General features: G+C 41.0%; 1 protein-coding gene, 2 long non-coding RNA genes and 1 other non-coding gene across 7 annotated transcripts in view; 1 reads left to right on the plus strand and 3 right to left on the minus strand.

The window, feature by feature from the left end:
* nf2b (NF2, moesin-ezrin-radixin like (MERLIN) tumor suppressor b) overlaps positions 1-21,708 on the minus strand; it is a 50,288-nt gene that overhangs the window by 22,348 nt on the left and 6,232 nt on the right. Inside the window, exons 1-9 of one of the 3 annotated variants that reach the window (XM_088321263.1) lie at positions 4,642-4,978; positions 3,612-3,737; positions 3,414-3,536; positions 3,229-3,312; positions 3,027-3,095; positions 2,868-2,950; positions 2,731-2,806; positions 2,501-2,638; positions 2,330-2,404 (exon numbers count right to left, since the gene is read on the minus strand). In XM_088321263.1, coding sequence (XP_088177389.1) covers positions 2,330-2,404; positions 2,501-2,638; positions 2,731-2,806; positions 2,868-2,950; positions 3,027-3,095; positions 3,229-3,312; positions 3,414-3,536; positions 3,612-3,737; positions 4,642-4,731 — 864 coding nt within the window. In that variant the 5' untranslated portion in view covers positions 4,732-4,978. Of the gene's footprint in view, positions 1-2,329; positions 2,405-2,500; positions 2,639-2,730; positions 2,807-2,867; positions 2,951-3,026; positions 3,096-3,228; positions 3,313-3,413; positions 3,537-3,611; positions 3,738-3,948; positions 3,985-4,641; positions 4,979-21,708 lie in introns of those variants that run through there. The other 2 variants (XM_088321264.1, XM_088321262.1) reach the window with 2 other exon arrangements.
* On the minus strand, positions 6,152-6,343 carry LOC148349850 (U2 spliceosomal RNA). The gene has a single exon (XR_015847480.1). It is a non-coding gene; the product is annotated as a U2 spliceosomal RNA (small nuclear RNA).
* Positions 15,070-16,529, plus strand: LOC148349851 (uncharacterized). Its single transcript, XR_015847341.1, has 2 exons — positions 15,070-15,305; positions 16,062-16,529. It is a non-coding gene; the product is annotated as an uncharacterized LOC148349851 (long non-coding RNA).
* On the minus strand, positions 16,613-17,786 carry LOC148349852 (uncharacterized). Of its 2 annotated transcripts, XR_015847340.1 has the most exons (3): positions 17,650-17,785; positions 17,406-17,572; positions 16,613-16,988 (listed from the first exon to the last, which is right to left on the minus strand). It is a non-coding gene; the product is annotated as an uncharacterized LOC148349852 (long non-coding RNA). The 2 variants fall into 2 exon arrangements; XR_015847339.1 differs by having other exon boundaries at positions 17,406-17,786.

Below are 21,708 nucleotides of genomic sequence, written 5' to 3' on the forward strand. Positions count from 1 at the left end.
CATAGATAGTATACAAATTCAGAATCACAGTTGAAACATCTTTGTTAGTGCACAACCCTAGAACCTCAGTTGACATCGATTGTAACTTCATAGATAGTATACAAATTCAGAACACGATTGTAACTGCATAGATAAATGTAATAAATGTAATTAAGGTATGATGCAGACTTGTAAAGTCCGGGTCCCGTTGAAAGTAATCCAAGGAAACAAAATGTATATTTCCAAAGTTAAGGGTGGGGAAAACATATATCCACTATTGTCCGCTGTGACAACAGACAGATCTACAGGTAACTCAGCTTTACCCCAATTACCATCAGCCCGCGTTTGCTCCGCCCCTTCTTTTTGATTCGTCCGTAGAACACATAACAGAATAAATCTCTAAAATAAATACATTACAAAAATATACAGTTGCAAATACATATTATACATGGTTACACATATTTACGAAGAAAGACGGTACACCGAGAGAGTTTTCAAAGCTTTAATAATAATAATATAACTTTCATCCCAAACCGTGCCTTTGAAAGGTACCAACACGCTAGTAGGATCACGCTCGCAATGGATCAAACGTGCCTGTTAAAAAAGATCATCCCGTAATTGTGAAATTCACGGAAAATCGTCCTCAACTTCCTCCTCATAACTATCGCCATCAAGGGCGTCTTCCTCATTATCGGAACGTACCTTAACTTTACAGACAATGTATGCTTAAACTTAGGGGTTGCAGTCTTTCTTAGCGCCCATCTTCTACTGGTCTTAATCTTACCTTTTATACTCTAACGCCGCTGGTGGCCGTTAGAAAAATTCCATAAATTAGCCGCTTCACTGAATAAGCCGCAGGGCTGAACATTTGGGAAAAAAGTAGCGGCTTATAGTCCGGAATTTACGGTATTTGTTTTCACCGCGAGTTAGTTGTCTCCTTGCACTTTATTGTATTGTAGTGAAGTGGACAATAGAAAACTGCTATTTATCTTTTGGGGTAATTAAAGCCCACTTTTGATAAAAAGTAAATTACCGATGGTGCCTGAATAATACTGACTCATTTCATTTAAAGTTCAAGTAATAGGAATTTTTATCCCAAGTAAATTTGTCTTTTGTGCCTATTAAAAATTAAGGATGACTGACAAAGTCACAAGAAAATATGTATCTGAGCATATAGGAATATATATGTTAGCTTTTCAGTAGGTGTGGTTATTTTTATTATAAGCATCATTTGAAAGTTTTTAAAAAATGTAATCAGTCAGGATTTAGGCTTGTCACTTAATTTGGCCCATTCAATCCGTTTGACCCCGCTAAAAGTGAAAGTAAAAATACTTAATATAAAAACCCCTTTAATTAGAAGAAAAAGTGATATTGTGGAGTTTGAGCTAGAGTAGTTAGTGGCATAGATTTTGCAGATACAACAACAATCTGAATTTAAAATCGATAACATATCTTAGAAATCTATTAATTATTTCTCCCTACAAATGTCACAACGTACAATCCCTAAAAAAAGAAAGGGAATGAATCAAGTGTCAAACTCTGCAAAGTTCTGGGCTGGCAGCACATATGAATTAGCATAAACACAGTCAGGTACACATGAACTACAGGTTGCACGCATTCATGACCAGACACACACAACGTTTAAGTTAAATTTTATTGAACAAAGATAATTTGATTTGTAAGACATGTTCGCAACCAATCATGCGGCTGAAAGAGATGGTGTGCTGACCGAGGCGTGGTAAAGCCGAAACAACGTAGGTTCATGTTTTGTAACTGGAGATCTCTGCAATTGTAATGTTTTATTACGCCATGTCTGCATGAGCAAATAGCACTGGAGGCGTGGGAAATAATCTACACAGCTAGCAGCACAGCTGCTAGCTCAAAAGGACAAGATGTGGGTGCAAGACTTACCGTGCACCTAATTCAAGATTGTTCTCTTTGTAATTTTCAATGCATCGCTTCTTTAAAATGTAGCAAAGCAGTACAGAAATGTTTTTTGGTCTAATAGGACAGTGTGTATTATTTAACCATTTGATGTTGCTGTTTTGTGAAGTGCAACTGAAAAAAACAGACTTAAAGTGGACATAAAGTGCCATCTATTTTTTAATGCAAAGTTTTTGGGTACCAGTAGTAGCTAGATTGCAGACAATTATGTCCCCTCCCTAAAAGTGAGGATCATGTTTTTTAAAACAAAAACACATTTCTCGACCTTTCTCTGCTTATTTTTTGATCGGAGTATTTATTTTTTTTACCACTATGACGCACTAAATAATACTAAATATAACTACCTAACTAAATAAATAAATCATAATTTTGGGCCAAAGTCATGAAACCCTAGTTGTTCACTCACCAGCTTGTTGACGCACAGCTGAGACGAGTAGAACTTAAAGACATCTTTCTTCTTGTCCAGAGGCTTGATTGTGAACTGCAATGGGAAAAATTAGCTTGGTCAGATAAAAAAAAAACAAAAAAAAAAAACTCAAGTTTTTGATTCCTGGCAATTACAGAGCCTGTAGCTTGCCTTTTTTTCACTGTACGAGATGTTGCGAATCCCACTCCAGGGAAAGGATTTGTTGGGCGTAAGCTTGCTGTCGGGACTATAGATATGAAGACCTTGCGCGTCAACACCGAGCAGCAAGTTCGTGTCGCGTTTGTTTTGCTATTGCCCAGAAAATGATATTCAAGTGAATGGCCAAATCAGCAAATGTTGACAAAATACAAAAATAAAATAAAAACAGCTGGGTCACCCACAGTGATGTCAAAGTAGCTGACGCCATACATCTCCAGGTCCTGGGCGATCTTAAGGTATTCCATCTCGGCTTCATCCCTGCAAAGACCACAATGTCAAAACGGCTAACAAACACCTGAAGCAGTGAGCTGGATGTTACCTGGCAATGCCGCGATACTCGGCATACCAGGCTGTGATCTTTTCCTCCCACATGTCTGCTGTCATCTGGTATTGCATTAGCACCTGACAAGCAGCCAGGACAGAAACATTTTATATATCACAGTAGCGACACTTATATATTGCAGTTCCCTTAACCTACCGTTTTGGGCAAAAGCTCATCTTGTGCCAAGAAGCCCGGTTTGTGGAAATTGGGATCATAGTCACCATACTGGAAAGATCAGAGAAAGACAAATTCAGATTTCAAGGCCAGATTGTGGAGTGAGCAAACAAGACAGCTCAGCAGCTCGAGCGTCTCATCGTACAGATTAGTCAAGCCAAACAGGGTGAAGTGCAGCCCTTACTTTGGCTTGGACGGCGTACGAAGCCAGGAGAACAGAGGCTTCTGGAGAGCAGAAAATTTCCTCATCCAAGATTTGCTTTTTCACCTTGACCAAAGAACAGGCCAGCATAATCCATACAGAGGAACAAAAAATCAGAATGTAAGTAATTTCAATTTATTTCCTTTTGCTCTTATTAAAAACACAACCTGTAAGAAAAAAAGGTGCTGTGTGATTTCTTGGACGAGTTCTTCTTCAACTTTCTCAGGAAAGAATTTAGCGAGGAAATGAAATGTAATGGGTGAGTCTTTCGGAACATCCTGATCAAGCACCTGACGAGAAAGATTTCAAAATGTACTACATTGAACATTTTTTTTTTCATCTTTCATCTCCATTTCTGTACTCACTCGTTTTTCTGGCTTAAGCCATGTGTAAGTATCCTTGATGGTGTAGCGCAGGCCGAAGAACCAAGTTTCTCTCAAGCCTACCGTACGACACACCAGGTCGAACAAGTCCTTACCTTTCCACTTTACCTGCATTCAAAAAGCACAAAACATTTTAATTTATTTAATGACAACAAGCTCGAGGATGTTTGAAGAGACGAAAACATCTATCTCCAGCTCTAGGCCAGGCGATATGAGCAGTAGAGGTGAGCGATACTGGGAATTTTGGTTTTGCGCAATGCTTCCTGTCATTTTTATATTTTGATAGAGTGGGTGAAATGACTTAGACATTTTTTTTTACCTGAAAGGTACGATGAAGCATCGGGCCAGGTAGGGAGAGGTGCTAAAAGTGTGCCTGTCGGTCACAACTCAGGCATTAACTTAAGAGAGTGGGCAAGGGTGCTAAATGAGAGAGAGAAGCGACACTTTGAGCAAATAGGTACAAGAGTAAAGTATCAATCTCAGGACAATAGTATTGATCCGATCCAAGTCCTTGCTTAATAACGATAATATCAATATTTAGATTGATTCCCCCACTCTAATAAACTGGTGAGTTTTGAACCATAAGAGCAGGAAGAAATGTTAGAAGCTTTTCTCCACTGGTGCACATCTTTGTGACTGTGCAGTACTTAAGTCCCAAGCCGATCCATGGCTTTCGAGTATTTTATTGAAATGAAAATTCTAGCATCCTCACTTTATTTGTATCTGCATATGTGTGAACTCTCACAGCTGCTGACAATAAGTTCCATCACAGCCCTAAGGTGAGACACCTCGCCCAGTACTCTGCCATTGCATTGCGGTTAAAGACAAAAGCGTCAGAGCTGCACCGCCACTAAGCCGTCAATAAGTTTAATTTATAGAAAATGTAAGTTGTTTGCGTTGCCTAAAATAATTGTTAATTTAAGGAAAAATAAATAGATACCAGGGTGTTATAATAAATACATCAGGGAAATACATCTTAAGCGGACGTGTGTGAATGGGTTACGTCAGGTACCTCGCAACTGAACTCCATCTCAGCGTCCATGGTGGTGACTTTAACTTTGAAGGTATTGGGCTGTTTCTTTTTCATGCCTAAAATTGACATTTTGTACCGTTGCTCTCAAGCAAAACGTGCAGATCGAGTGAGGAAAACTTTCAAACTATTCACTGCTCCATATGACAAAACAAATCTTTTCTTCACTGATAAGTTGCGTCACATATAAAAACACTTAAGACAAACAAGAAAACCCTTCATTACGGAAAAAAATCATTACCAAGGATAAATGAGCAAATACTATGGCGGTCGACTAACTTTAAGGAGTCTTTGTTGTTGTTTGACTGCCTAATACTAAGCTAACTTGCCCCAACGCCAGAATCGACTATCGCACGAAGAAACAGCAAAAGTGACTCAAAAAGGTCGGCAACCTTTTGTGAGTCTCCATGATTAAAAATAAATATCAAGCGACTCTCCGCTTGAGTTTTGTTTTGACAAACGTCTGCAGAAAGCGTGAGCTAACTACTGTTTATTAGCTCTTTGCTAAAGTTGAAAAAAGCACGACCTTGTTTAGAAAATAGAAGACAACCTCTAGTGGCGAGGTGGTAAACTAAACACGCCCACAGCCACAGGTAGCATAACCATATAGATTAAAATTAGCCAAGCGGGATAATATGTAAATAAGTCGGCCATATTGAATGTGTCACACCTGGTGCAATATCCCCAGTGTTAGGTACGTTCCTTCAAATGGATAGTGTGCAATATTTAATGTCTCCTTAAAACCTTCATTCGGTAAAAAGAAAAAAACATTGATTTAAGTACCAGGCAAAAATACATAAACTATCATACACATTGTGATGATGCATGATGGGAAATCCCCAGGTGGTAGACTCATGCGCACAGTAGAATCAAGCCGCTCGCTTCATTTGCAACGAAAAAAAAACGATACAGAGATGGAGGCTTCCGCGGCGAACTTGTTTGACTTGATCGATTTGCCGTTTTGTGAAAGTCGGTGTTTACGGATGGAACCCATAATTTACAAATTTGTGTTTTTTCGTACAGATTTTCTTGTACGTCGTACACGCCCTAAAATGTGTAATAAACGTACTTTGTACGGCAAAAACATACAAGTTGACAGGTATGAAAAGGTAGCTTGATAGTTAGCTAGAAAGGCAAACAGGTATAAAACTAAAGAGAGCTAGAAAGCTAACTAAAACAGTAAAATCAATAACTAAGGTCAGCGGGATCCTCAGCTGTCCTTAGGGGGCATCCTGGTGATCGTGGTCACCACGTTTGAGATCTCTTGTCTATAACATATTGTACTAGGGTTAATGTTACTAAATGGCCACTAGATGTCAGGCATGTGACCCTCTAACAAATATGAGTTTACCATATATTTTTTTGTCATTGTCCATTATCCATTATCCATTATCAGTCAAATCATGATACACCTCACAGCCAACAGGCCGAGACACTTGATCCTAGCCAAAAGGCTAAGCCAAGATCCTAAAAAAGGCCGAGAAGCGATCAGTGCGAATGCACCGTTCCCGGAGGTACTGCAATAACGGGCCGATGCGTGGAAAGGACTGAGCAAGCTCCTATTCCATCTCCTCGTTACGAAAATCAATATCATAGTGGTGCAAATGCCAACATATCGGCAGACCATGAATGGTCCAGATACTACATACTACACTTGATCTTAGCCAAAAGGCCTAGAAGCAAACAGATACTACACTTGATCTTATATGTTTTACTTGCAGCATGTATTTGAATTTGTCATTTTGTCATATTTATTTGAATGCAACTGGCTGGCAAACATTTCAGGGTGTCTTCCAGACTTGCTAACTACTTTGACCTGACATGTATATATATATATATATATATATATATATATATATATATATACACAGTGAAGTCTCGGTTATCGCGGTTAATGGGGACCGAGACCACCTGTGAAAACTGAAAATCCGTGAAGTAATGGCGCCCCTTCAAAAATGCTTAAAAAAACGTATACAGTATACCCCCCTGTATACAGTACACCAAATAGAATACGGGTAGAGAGAGAGAGAGTGAAATTCATGTTATAACAAAACAAAAACAAAAAAACTGTAACTTCCTTCTTTCTGTACTGTACCGTGGATTCATTAAGGCCACATTGTCGGGCTACGCCCACGTAGCTATTTCCTGCTTTCAACTTGTCCAATAAACTTACTTTTTCATTAATTGTTAACAGCTTTTTCTTTGGTTCACTAGATGCACCAAGGGATAAAGAGCGTTTGGGAGGCATCACGAAGGGCTTCACAAAACTTTTACACTTAAAAAATCACCGTGAGACAAAGACTAACTAACCGCGATCTATGGCGAGAAGCGTACTGTATGTGAGATAAGCGTGGACTAAGGGGCTTTGGGAGAAGCTTGGGCTACTGTAGTGAATGGGCCAACGAGTCGAGTATAGTTTTTTACAGTTCGGCCATAAAACCCAGTCTTCGACTCAGTTTTGACGGCGCACAAAGTCAACTCAAACTGCAGATTAATATACGATCGCAGTTTTTGTTGCTGGATATGCGATCATCCAGACATCAAGCGCTCGGTGCTACGACCATTTGGGAGTGTTTATTTAGCCACGGACTGCTACATCAACAAGACCCAGCGGCCTACAAAGCAGCGAAGCAGAGTGGCAAGAGAGCGGTGTGCCGGAGGAGGAAGCAAGGTTGTCGGGCCGGGCTAACCGCTAGGCTAAAGGCTAAACCCTTCAAAACGCCTCTCCCATCCATTTTCCTCTCCAACGTTCGCTCTCTGGACAATAAACTGGACCATTTACAACTGGAAGTAACATCGAACCGCGAGATGACGATCTGCTACGTTAAAATTCTGACGAAGACATGGTTAATCTTATCTATCCCGGCTGACGCTCAAGAAAACTGTGCGGGTCAGATGTATCGACATTTCGTTCTGTATACACGTGTACACGAATGACAATAAAGTAAATCTGAATATTAATCTGAATCTGAGTATTCAGCGAGTGCTGGCCAATCAGCTTGCATTTATGCCGTGATTTCTTTGTGTTTTAACATTTTGTAAAATGATGCAATTACTAATTCTAATTGACTATTCTCATCTCATCTTATTAGCCTTACCGCTTATCATCATTAGGGTCGCAGGGGGGCTGTAGCCCATCCCAGCCATCTCCAGGCAGTGGGCAGGGGTCACCCTGAACTGGTTGCCAACCAATCGCAGGGCACACAGGGACAGACAACTCATTTGCTCATTCACACCTAGGGACAATTTGGACCGGCCAATTCACCTGAAATGCATGTTTTTGGAACGTGGGAGGAAACCCGAGTGCCCGGAGGAAACCCACGCAAGCACGAGAGAACATACAAACTCCGCACAGGAAGTCTGGAGCTGGATTTGAACCCACGACAGGTTCCCATGAAATGAACTGTGCCACACAACCTGCTAACCACTGCACCGCCGTGCTGCCCTAATTAAATATTTTGTTTTCAAAATTTGTAAAATAATGTAATTACTCATTTTAATTTCATATTTTTCATTATTATTAATTTTGTAATGCATTTTGATATTTCTAATTTTTAAATATTTATTAGACCCGTGAACCTCTGAACCCGCACAAGTGAACTAATGAGGTTCCACTGTATATATATATATATATATATATATATATATATATATATATATTGGTTTGAATAATTTTATTGACCCTATTAACAGCAAATAAACAATGTGAGGTTTGAACAATTTTTCTCGACAATCTTAACAGCGATTAAGCATATTCACAATTTCGTTATATCTGACATTATGACGTTTTAACAATTTTTTTCCGACATTTTAAACAGCAATTGAACACAAAATTTCATTATATCTTATCCCAACAATATGAGTTTTTATCGACACTTTTAACGGCAATTAAATACAGTCACAATTTCATTATATCATATTCTAACAATATGAGGTTTGGACAACTTTTATCGACACTTTTAACAGCAGTTAACCAATGTGTAAAGGGCAATACTATTGTGCAAGGGCATAGCTCTATCTTCTCAAGTGAGATTCCATCCCACCCTCCCAAGCAGCATCCACCAGTCCTCTGCCCGGGATGCCCAGATGAGTCCTCTCCCTTCTTACTTCTACCTTCCACAACCACCCGAATAGCCAGGCCGTTGCTGCCGGGACCCCGACAGTGGAGCTCCGGTTCCCACCTCCGGGTGGGTGCAGACGATTCTTCTTTATGGCTGCGTCCTAAGCTTGCCGCTCGCAGATGTATGGTATCTGCAGCCATTCGGAGCACAGCCACGGGGAGGATCTGCCTGCACCTCCTTACCAGCAGGTTTCTAGAGGTCCAGATGGCTTTGATGGCGGCGAGAGTGAGCCAGTCCTTGACAAAGTCGTTCTGTGACCTTTTCGACCGACTCACCCCGTAAAGCACGTAATGTGCGTCAGGGTCCCCTGCTGGCAAGTCCGGATTTTTTCCTAGGTGGCCGGCCATTGCCTACAGGTCCTCGGCAGCGCTGCACTCACAAAAAAGGTGCCTCACCGACTCCTGGGCGCCACAGCCAGGTCTAGGGCAGGTCGAAATCATGACATTCCTCGGTGGTGCATTACGGCTCTGACTGAGAGAACCTCATGAGCCACCATCCATGACAGGTCCAGTAGTCTGTTTGGGAGGGCAGGATGATTCACGTTGCTCCAAACCGTTGTAGGCTCGCCAAACGCTAGCCCCCACACAGGACTTACTGTTGCTCGCTCCTTGCACAATAGCAATAAGGGCCCGGTGGTTTTGTTAAGTGTGGCATTCTTGTGTTTCTAAATCAAATTTCTTTAAAAAGTCCCGAATAAAGAGATGTGTTGGTGGCAAGTTTAAGGACACTGGTATCAAATGATTGTTTGGTACAAGCTTTAGCTTCTGCAAGTACAAGCCCATCCAGAACCGGGTCATCGCTTGACCCCTCGGGTTGTTGGGCGGTCCCTGTATGCCCGGTGCCAGAGTCTGGTCCGCATTGCCGGCAGTAAGTCGGATTCGTTCACGGTGGGGGCTGGTCTCCGCCAGGGCTGCCCTTTGTCACGATTCTGTTCATCACTTTTATGGACAGAATTACTAGGCGCAGCCTTGGCGGGGATGGATTCCGGTTTGGGGGCCTCAGCATTGCGTCACTGCTTTTTGCATATGACGTGGTGCTGTTGGCTTCCTCAGGCCGTGATCTTCAGCTCTCGCTGGAGCGATTCGCAACCGAGTGGGAAGCACCTCCAAGTCCGAGGCCTTGGTTCTCAGTCGAAAAAAGGTGGTATGCTCCTTCCGGGTCGGGGAGGAGGTCTTGCCCCAAGTGGAGGTGTTCAAGTATCTTGGGGTCTTGTTCACGAGTGAGGGTAGGATGGAACGGGAGATCGACAGACAGGTCGGTGCAGCGTCTGCCGTCATTCGGACCCTGTACCGGTCCGTCGTGGTGAAGAGGGAGCTGAGCCGAAAGGCAAAGCTCTCGATCTACTGGTCGATCTACGTTCCTACCCTCACCTATGGTCATGATTTGGGTCATGACCAAAAGAACACGATCACAAGTGGCCGAAATGAGTTTTGTCCGCAGGGTGGCTGGGTTCTCCCTTAGAGATAAGGTGAGAAGCTCAGTTATCCGGGAGGGACTCGGTGTAGAGCCACTGCTCGTCCGCGTTGAGAGGAGCCAGTTGAGTTGGCTCGGGCATCTAATAAGGATGCCTCCGGGACGGCTCCCTCGGGAGGTGTTCCGGGCATGTCCCACCGGCAGGAGGCCCCGGGGGCGACCCAGGACACCTTGGAGAGACTATGTCTCTCGGCTGGCTTGGGAACGCCTCGGGGTCCCGTCGGAGGAGCTGGAGGAGGTGGCTGGGGATAGGGACGTCTGGGCTTCCCTTTTAACGCTGCTGCCCCCGCGACCCGGCCTTGGATAAGCGGAAGACAATGGATGGATAATGATAAAAATATGACTTTCATATATTTTAGATTTATTGTACATGAGCTGAAAAATGTCAAGTCTTTTATTGTTTTATTATTAACTATTTTGGCATACAGCTCACGAAAACCCCAAATTCTCATCCAAAAAAATAGCATATTTTAAAAAGTAATTTGTGATAGTTACTCACTAATCCTTCCAAAAAGTAATTGAGTTAGTAACTTAATTACTTCATCGTAAAATTAAGTAGTTGCCGGGGAAAGTAACTACAGGGGTACCCCGGTCCTCAAACGCTTCAGTGCTCAACCAAATCGGTGTTTGACCAAAAAATGTGCGCGAAAAATGTTTTGATGCTCGACACACAATTCAGTGCCCAACCACAAATACCTTATTCAAAATAGCCGAAAATAGTCAAATCGAGTGAGATTCGGCGCGTAATGAGTGGAGCCGAGTGTAGCTGATATGCACTCGGCGGCGCGAGTTGGGCGAGCTTCAGTGCCACTTCTATCCGGACCGTCAATGAGTGAAGGGGTACGTCATTTTTGAAGTTATTTTTTTCCTAGTTTGTGCTTTTGCGTTGCTTTTGGACATGGGTCCCAAGAACAACAGTGATAAAGGGAAGGGACATTTTAATGACAATTATGTTATCCTGTGTTTCAAGGGATTAAAGAACTCCTTGATCAACTTTAGAATAATAGTACAAAAGAGGAAGAAGCAGCTGACAATGGACAGGTTTCTTATTAAAAGAGAAGAGAAGGCTAAGCAGTAACCTTCCCACACCCATTCCTGTATAAAATAGAATAGAATAAAATAGAATAGAATAGAATATACCTAAAATAAAACAAAGAAGATAAAGGAACAATGTATGCCATCACACCACTGTTCAAAGGTATGTAACTAATACAAAATAGTGTATATTTCTTCTTTTTTATGTTTATTATATATTATGTACACATTTATGGTCTTTAATGTTGTTTGGATAGGTTTTCTTAATATTTTAGGGTTTTTTTTTAATGGGTGGAACGGGTTAAAATACTTACCATTGTTTCCGATGGGAAAAAAAAATTGGTACTCAACCAAATCGGTATTCAACCAACAACTAGGAACGCATTATGGTTGAGGACCGAGGTACCACTGTATTTCCATCCATCCATTATCCGCACCAGTTATCCTTGGTAGGGTTGCGGAGTGCTGGAGCCCATCCCAGCTGTTTTCGGGAAGTGGGCAGGGCTACTGACCTAATCATCTGAGTGAAATAGTTAACTCTACACACCTGCAAATGATTCCGGAGGCCGTTTAAAACTCCCAGCCTGGTTCATTGCTTAAAACAGCAATCATGGGTAAGACTACTGACCTGACTGCTGTCCAGAAGGCCACCATTGACACCCTCAAGCAAGAGGGTGAGACACAAAAAGAAATCTTTGAGTGATTATTCTTTTCCCAGAGGGCTGTATCAAGGCACCTCAGTGGGAAGTCTGTGGGAAGAAAAAGGGTTGGCAGCAAACGCTGCACAACCAGAGGAGGTGACTGGATTTGTGGGTATGGCCGATTCCAGACATTGGGGGACCTGAAGTAGCAATGGACTGAGTCTGGAGTAGAAGCATCCAGAGCCACGGTGCACATGCATGTGCAAGAAATAGGCCACAGGTGCCGCATTCCCCAGGTCAAGACACTTTTGAACCAAAAACAACGGCAGAAATCGCTGGCCTGGGTGACAGAGAAGCAACCTGGACTGTTGCTCAGTGGAGCATAGTTTTTTTTTTTGGATTAAAGCACATTTTGTATGACCTTTGGAAATTTAAGGTGCCGGTCTGGAGGAAGACTGGGGAGAAGGAAATGCCATAATGCCTGAGGTCTAGTGTCAAGTACGAGTACCCACAGTCAGTGATGGTCTGGGGCGCCATGTCAGCTGCTGGTGTTTGTGCACTGGGTTAATGCAGCTTGCCATTAGGAGAATTTAAGGCAACCCCGTCCATCCATCTGCTGATAAGCTTTATGGAGATGAAGATTTTATTTTTAAGCATGACCTGGCACCTGCGCACAGTGCCAAAATCACTGGTAAATGGTTTAATAACCATGGTGATACTGTACTCAACTGGCCTGCCAACTCTCCTGACCTGAACCCCAAAGAGAATCTGTGGGATAATGTGAAGAGGAAGTTGAGGGACACCAGACCCAACAATTTGGATGAGCTTAAGGCTGCTATCGAATTACCCTGGGCCTCAATAACACCTCAGCAGTGCCACACGCTGATTGCCTGCACGCTATGACGCGTTGAAGCTGTTATTTCTGCAAAAAGATTCCCGACCAAGTATTAAGTGCATAACTGAACATGATTATTTGAAGCTTGGTGTTTTTTGGTTTTGTTTTTAAAAATAAAAATTACTCTTCTTATTTGTCGGGTGAAATATGCTAATTATTTGAGATAGGGGTTATTGTTTTTTCCTTACTATATTTACCAAAATCATCAATATTAAAACAATAAAGGCTTAAACTACTTCAGTTATGTGTAATGAATCTTAAAATATTTGAAAGTAAAAAGGTGCAATTCTATACTTTTCCATTTTGCAACATAACCATCTTTACACCAAAAAATCTGTGGTTTCAGCCCTGTAAAAGCTGTGATGTTAATTATTGGTCAATCTAAATGGCGTGTCCTGTTCTCAAACACTGATCTGAACATTGACAAATATCACCCAGAGTTACTCAGTCAAAAATTTACGTGTCACATTTGACCCCAATCCGTCCTTCCAATCATACATAAAGAATATTACTTGAACAGCTTTTTTCCATCTTCGCAACATTGCAAAAATTTGCCCAATGCGGTCCCAGTCTGGTGCGGAGATTATAATTCATGCGTTTGTTACCTCCCATCTCGATTACTGTAATGTAGAATAGAATAGAATAGAATATACCTTTTATTGGCATTGTTACAAAATGGGTTGAATATATTGTGACAACAAAATTGGGCGTGGCACTCGCCCAATTGGGTGTTTCACATTTAACAGTGAGGATAAAAGAAAACAGAGAAGATAAAGGAACAAAGAAAATAAGGTTATAATTTACACAATGTAAAGGAACAATGAAGATAAAAGTTATAATTTAAACAATATTTACACAAGAAATGTGGGCATGTAGGATGTTACATACAGTTTTGGGATCGTATTAGTGCAATATGCATTAGTGCAAAAATAGTCAACATTATGCAAAAATAGTCAACATTGTGCAAAGTGAGCATTGGCATGAATACAATTTTACATCTGTATGAGGTAGTGTGTTTGCAAGAGTTTCAGTTTTTAGTGCGGTGTGTGTTAAGGGTGGTAATGGCTCTGGGGAAGAAATTGTTTCCGAGTCTGTTTGTTTTTGTTTGGTGTGACCTGTAGTGCCTGCCAGAAGGCAGCAGGTCAAAGAGGTGGTGGCCGGGATGAAAAAAGTCCTTTGAGGATGTTTTCTGCTCTGCTGAGGTAGCGAGAGCAGGCAATGTCCTCCAGACTGGGTAGAGAGCAACCAACGATTATCTGGGCTGTGTTGATGACCCTCTGAAGCGTTTTATTGTCTGCTGCCGTGCACCCAGCATGCCACACCGTAATGCAGTATGTTAGAATGCTCTCCACTGTGGCTTTGTAAAAGGACACCAGCAGCTGCTGTTTCAGATTATTTTTCCTGAGCACTCTCAGGAAATGGAGTTACTGCTGGGCTTTCCCTACTGTAAAGTTGGCCGTTTTGGATGTACATTTCTCAGAATTTCAATGTTATGAAATTAACTTGTTTTTATATTTCTAAATATAAAAACAATCTTTCTCTCTCTCACACACACACACATAAAAAAAAGTTTCAATAATCAGTCTAATTACATCTTTTGTACGTTTATCAATCTTATATTCTTTTATTGTGAAGTCGTGCTCATGTGTGTTCCTTTTCCTGTGTTCACTGACGTATAATAAACCACGCCTACCGTTTGGGCTGTTCTGTTTCGACCATCTGAGAGGTGTACTTGCTCAGATAAAATGTATTTATTAAAATATACATTTGGAATAATTTTAAGATGAAGCCATTTTTACAATAAGATAAATTAAGTTTTTCCACAGAAGGCAGGAAATAGTGTCGACAATAGCATCCAAGAAAATAAGTATCTTAATACTCAAGCGAAATTAGTTTGGGAAAAACTCAAACTAAATTAGTTTGCGACAAATCCAGATAGACTTTGTGAGAACGGAGCATCTAAGAAGATACAATTATTTTAACACTCAAACCAAATTAGTTTGTGATGGGTTCGGGTGCAAAAAAAGGGCATCCAAGACAATACGGATATTGTAATTACTCAAACTAATAAGTTTGCGACGGTTTCGGATGCACTGAAAACCCGCGCGGGAAGGAGGGAGAGATTCCCCCTCAAACAATGAGTCGTAAAAAAACGACCCCCGCTGTGAAAGAAAACTTAAAAGTTAATTAAATAAACTGCATGGCTTCAGATAGTGTACACTAACTAAATTAGATTCAGGCTGCGTCCCATTCTTCGCACTTCCACTCGCTATGTGCCCTAGTCACTCGGTTTGCGCGTTCACGTGAAAATGGGGTGTGTCCCGATACTCTCAAGACCGAGGCAGAAGTGCCCTCAAACCATGTCGTAACCACTTCAAGACCGAGGGGGCTCTCGACCTCACTTGGCGGCGAAGTGACTACCCAGAAGGCTTTGCGAATTCTCAATATCAACAAACATGCCCGAAAAGGAACCGCACAAATGTAAGTAGTTTTCCACAACCACGCATGTATTTGCAACAAAATGTATTGAGATATCTTAGTTAGACGTAAATGCAATAGAAAATCGTATTTTCGCGTTAAAACACGAACATTGCAAAATCGCTACTTTACGAAGTGCACTAATCTACCAAGGGAGCTGGCAAAAAAAAATCTTCACGCTACAAACTGTAAAGTAGGATAACTGCAGAAAATCACGGTTCAGCCCATCCCTGTTTTTATCTTAAACGAGTCGTGCTTTTACATTTACATGGCCAGTCGCTAAAGGAGCATAGTCAGAATACCGTTCTGGACATAGCGCTTGTTTACTGCACACAATTTCGGGTGTCGTGTTTTATTTACAATATGATTCTTTCATGTGAGATCAGAATGCATTAGTTTTCATCATGCATTATGAGTAATGTCTCCGAATTTCTCGTGGAAATACAGTTGAAACAAACTACTATCACATAATGCACTGCCTTCTCTGTAAACACATATTAAGTAAACTAATTACCTTCTCAAAATGTTGTCCAAATGTGGAGACAACTCTAAAGCATATGTGATGCTGGCCAATAGAAGGTTCATACAGCCATAAGAATAACATGTCATTTTTTTGTATCTATTCACTATCAAATAATTATCCAGAACACATCCTATAATTTCCTGTCTCATATCAACTTGTTGAGCATCCTATACACAGTTGTTTTTGTACAATACATCAGCATTAAGTAATTCTTGTTTTTTCCACCCAACCTAAAGGCCACTGTAGAACGTCCCGTGGAAGAGCTGGTCACCATCACAGCTACCACGCCATCCACAACACCGGGCACGTCGTTGGCACCTTCTAATCGGGCGCCAAACCCCAAATCACCCAGAAAAAAAAGGAAGCACGATACACTCCTTGACTTTTTGAAAGCGGAGTCTGCCGGAGCGAGGAAAAGGCTCGAAGAAACTGTGGCCAAAACTGAGCGGTTCCCGTCCTTTTTGGGAAGCTCGTTGACAAATTTCCAGAACAGTGACATCTCTGCAATGTTTCCCTTTGTTTTATAAAAGGATTTTTTTTTTATTATTATTAAGAACTCAATGAAGTTCCAGTTTGTGTTTCCAGCTTTATGGAAGTATTGGTATATTTTTGTTAAAATTTGTGACACATTATTTATTTACTATTATGTATTTTGGCCCAATGTGAGTTTGTTTTTCTGAAAGTAAACTATTATTTAAGCTGGAGTGATTTGTAGTTGTTTTCTGTCCAACAGTCACATAGTTCACACACAGTATCTCACATCATTATGAAATAAACCACCAAGGTGTTACTCAAAATGAAGATGTTTATTGAATAGTAATGCAGAAAAGCACATAATGCAAATGTGGGTCTGACTTCCAGAGCCTAAAATATGGCTTTTGGGCAATTTATTCCATATTAACTGTGGACAATTCTTTGTACGGTGGACCTGGGAACCCTGAAGACCCGTGACACCACACGGTAGGACAGAGCGTGGACCAGCCAGTACACGTAGATCAAGACCTCCAGCCATGGCCCTGTTCCCTCTTTAGCAGCTCCTGCAGGGCCCACATAACCTTCTTGCTCAACCTTAAGTCCTGAATGAGTTCTGACTCCACATCCAACCATAAGCACAGGATGGGAACATTCCTGTCCAACCTGTCCACGCTTATGGGACAGCCACTCTGGAACACAATAGATAACAAATCAATTTAGACATAAATGTGGGCATAGAAAAGAAAAAGACCGCTTTAACTGTGATGTAAGCATCATGAAAAAATGTTGAAATTACCTTTTTATATTCAATGACAACTCTTTTGAATTAAATTCCTTATGAACTAAGGTTTTTGGGTCGTACAGGGAAGTTTGGTGACGATATTATGCCAGCTAAAGGGTCAGGTGGACTGTTCTTGTGTTTGTTTACGTTTCGTCATGTCACAGATTCAAGACCCCTACAATATGTCATAAAATGGCATTAAGATACTAATAAGTAGATTGCCATTTATGTCTACACAAACTAGGGTATTATGTGAACGTGCATTGTATGTTAACTCTTACTGTATATGACCGAACGGGTCATTTTTTTTAATGAGTGTACGTACCTTGTAAAGATGAATCAGCACTACATAGCGCCGAAGCTGTCTTCAGTATAGCACATTTCTCCTCCGTTGATTGGAGACACGGAAAAGATGAAGAGCTTTCAGGCAATCGGTAATAACACAGCAGTAGCGGGCATTTTTAACGTTGCACGAACTCTCCAACTGACACACTACAGGTTGAGACTCGAGTTGTTTACATGTGACGTAGACCAATACGTCACTGAGGTCTACAGCCAATTAATATTACCGCCATCTCCTGGACAGGGGTGGAACCTTGCAAGTCTTGTCCAAACCATCTCCACTTTGCACTCCACCGGCGGAGGGCACTCCTCTATCGAGGGACCTCACTGGAGGGTCCTCAGGGCCGAGTGAGAGAAATGGGATTGGGCCTCAATTAAGCACATTTTTGTGGGCGCTCTGTCTGTCTCATTGTTAGTTTAACGTTGTGAAATGTTTTTTTGTCTTTCTTTCCTGCATTCTTTTTTTTTATGTCCTATGTGTTTGTCTGGCGCTGGCGTTTACTCGGCCCACGTAGTTGACGCGTTGCAGAGAAAAAAAAAAAAAAAAAATAGAAGAAAAAAACGAAAAAACGGCTCAAATAGTGCTCTTTGAAACAAGAAAAACGTTTTTTTAAAGAGTAAGACCGTTTAAAAATATATTGTTTTGGGTGGAACCGATAGCATATCTCGTAAGGAATCGAAAACGATCGCTTTTTGGAAAATCGGCGTTTCACACGAACGGTGCGCAATATAATGGCCGCGGGCCTATGGAATTCCCAAAAATATTTTTTCCGGTCCAAATTTTTTTTTTGTTTTTTTCAATTGGAAAACGATAAATTCAGGAGTGAAAAGTTTAGAAAAATTATGTTTGAGTTATTTTAGATGCGTTAAATTAAGTTAATGCCAGAATAACACTTAGGGGCCGGTCACACAGACATTTGCGGCTGAATCACGGCTAAAATTTGGCGTTTTTTTTTTTGCCCGTGGTTGCCCGGGATGGAAAATGCGCAAAATTGGCCAACCCGCTGTTCATCGGTGGTATGCCCGCAAAACAGACGCCGGCGACTGTTCCGCTTCCTCATCGCGTCATTTCTGCATCATTTTCTCGTGTGGACCACGGGTATAAAAGCTCCCGAGCCGGTGTTGTGCCCAAATCCGACTCCTACGCAACACCCACACCGCCCCACCCCCTCGCGTGACTTTTTCATCCACGTTAACAAACGCATTTTGTAGAATACGATCGCACTTTATTGTTTAAATAAACGCGTTATATAGACTAGGATCTCCCAATTGTTATAATTAGCTCGCTTTATAGTTTTAACAAGCGTTTTACATAGAATACGATCGCTTTCGTTGGAAGCGCAGCAGAATGCGCGTTCACGCGAGGGGGGGAGGATTTACCGTTCGATTACATTCACAACAAAAACAAAGACGGAATGGTTTAAGTTGTATTACACTTCCAACAAATGCAAGACGAAGTGGTTTTGGTTATATATTCGCCATTACATTCCCTAAAAGTGAGATTAAACGAGGTAATAGCGGTTGTAGTAGCGAGGGGATGCAAATCTCGGCACCGGGCTGTAGAAATCATAACCGCACAGGACACAATCCCGTGAAGATCAAGATTTCAAGCTATGGCATCATTTTTATTTTATTATCTTGAAAAGAAATGTCAAGAAATAAAAATGAATTAAGACGAGGTCACTACGCTGACGGGGGGGGGGGGGGGGGTGTTTAAGGGTTATTGGTCTATCTTCTTTAATCATTATCCATTATCGATCAGTTCATAATACGCTACAAAGCTTAGGAGCCGGGACTCTTACTCTCAGCCAAAAGGCCAACCTAAGGTCCTGGCATTAAAGCCTTGCTTCGACCATTGCGAATGCACCGAAAGATTTATTCGAAATGAAGAGAAACTACGCTGACGGGGATCCATGTTCACCCCCTTGACGTCACGAGCACAACTGACGTGTGCTCGGCATTCGCGCTGTTTATACGCGGAGAAAGGCGTTTGACTGTCACACGCGTAACACACTAATTTCACGTAATAACACCGCGATACAGGCGCAGAACATGCTATTACCATGCTCCACCCACGATTACCCGCTGAAATTTCCCGTCCTACCCATGTGTAAGCACGCCCTGGCCGCGGCCAGAACACGTCGTTCCGCGTCATTTCCGCGTCATTTCCGCGTCATTTCCTCGTGTTGACCACGTGTGCGGCACACGGTTTAACACGTGCTCAAACTTTTGAGCAGCTCAAAAGTTTTGAGCGCGGCCAACCACGTGAAAATTTCCGACCGCGAGTAAGGCACTGCTCTATCTCGTCTATATGGCGGTCTTAAAACGTCCAACAGCGCCCAACAGCATCTGCACTACTAAAGGTAGCACTAATAATGATGATGGCCGTGGTTCAGCCTCAATTCGCTCGTGAAAGGCTGTGTACCCGCGCTCTGAAGAATTGAGCAGCGCCAAACATTTTCGCGCTGCCACCCGCGCGCGAATTTCCGACCTCGTGTTAAGCACCGCTGTATCTCGTCTGAATGGCGATCTCAATGCGTCCAATAGCGTCCGCCTCAAAGGCAGAAATTTCTGGCCGTGATTCAGCCGCAAATGTCTGTGTGACCGGCCCCTTAGAAAAGATACAATAACAAAAAAAAGATAGAATATTCCGGTTTTCAGTTCAAAATTAGAAAATTAAAAGGACTGAAAAGATGAGGAAAAATCAAATTGAGCGAATTGGAATGGATTAATTTTAGATAAAAGGATTTTTATACAAAATTATTGAAAAAGAGCAAATAAATACTTTATTTTCAATGAATATGGAGGGAAAATTCATTGAGTGGAATAAAAATGAGTAAAATGACTCGTTGTTGATCAATACACGTCATTTTCACATTAAATAGGTGAAGCTAAAATAGTAGATTTAATTGGTTTGAAGAAAAAAAAGCTAAACTTAAGTGAGATGGTTATATGTCAATTTCCCATTAAACTGGTGAGCTAAGGAATGTTATGTTGAGAATGGATTGTTTGCAGAGCAAGTAAGGAAGTTACAAATACAGAAAGATAAGAGTTAGTAAAAGAAAGTAAGAAGGGGAAAAGAAAGTAAACATTAAGGAAAAGAGAAGCAGGGAGCATACGAGTAAGAAAAGGAAGAAATGTAAAAGGGAAAAGTTATTTAAATAAAAATAATTCGTCGAAAATTGGGTATGAAAAACTTGCTACAAAAGTATGAAAAACAACACATTATATAGTGTTTTTGGAGTTCCTCATGGTCTTGAAAAGCACTATATGAATGCAGACCATTTATGATAGAATAGAATATACCTTTACTGACATAGTTACAAAATGGGTTAACATATTGAGACTGACAATGACATTTGGCATGACACTCCATCTTCAAAGAGAGGTAAAGGAACAGAGAAGATAAGGTTATAGTTATAATTAATACAATATTTACACAAGAATATTTGCATGTAAGATGTTACATACAGTTGAGGTTTGTGTAATATGCATTTGGTGAAAAATAGTCATCGTAGTGCAAAAAAAAATTGTCAGCATTGTGCAAAAAATATAACAGTATTTTTATAGATAAGCTAAAAAATAAAAGAAAATTATTAAAAGGATGAATATCTAATTGAAGGCAAATAAACATAGACATAACATAATGTTTTTCTTCAGAATAAGGAGATACATACCACACAACACATGTAAATTATATTATAGAAAAAGATGCTGAGCACAGGGGTAAAAAAAAATAATCAAATACATTTTTCCACAATTGGGTCAGAATTAAACCTCCAGGGTTTAATCCAGCCATTCATTTTTAACCAAAAAAGAACAAGAAATGAGATGGCAAAGTATTACAATAATATAAATTCTACTAGAAAAATATTATAGTAATACTATACAAACACTACACTATTTCGTTGCCACAATAAGAAATATTATAGACTACAGAAATATTACTAGGGAACTATCGTGAAATTACTACAAAGGAGCTAAGGTAAAATTTGATTTTACAGTAAAAGTGTTGCACTAACTGTGTTTTATAAGTTTTAGAAATTTGGTTCATGTCTCATTTGAACTCAACAACCCCCCATGGCCCACCGAGGAGGAGATGGGAGATTGAACGATGAGGAAAGGTAGCACTAATAATGATGATGAAGATATTACATGGGATCAACAATGGTAAGTGAAATACCAATTTTGCTGGTTATAAAGGAGTATGTCAACACTAAGGGCGTCATAGGTGAGAAACCAGAAAATGTTTTGTGTTCATATGCGGCCAGTATGAATCATCAACA

Source organism: Urocampus carinirostris, chromosome 17 (assembly GCF_059441175.1).
Source record: "Urocampus carinirostris isolate Australia breed hairy pipefish chromosome 17, RoL_Ucar_1.0, whole genome shotgun sequence".
Classification (NCBI taxonomy): domain Eukaryota; kingdom Metazoa; phylum Chordata; class Actinopteri; order Syngnathiformes; family Syngnathidae; genus Urocampus; species Urocampus carinirostris.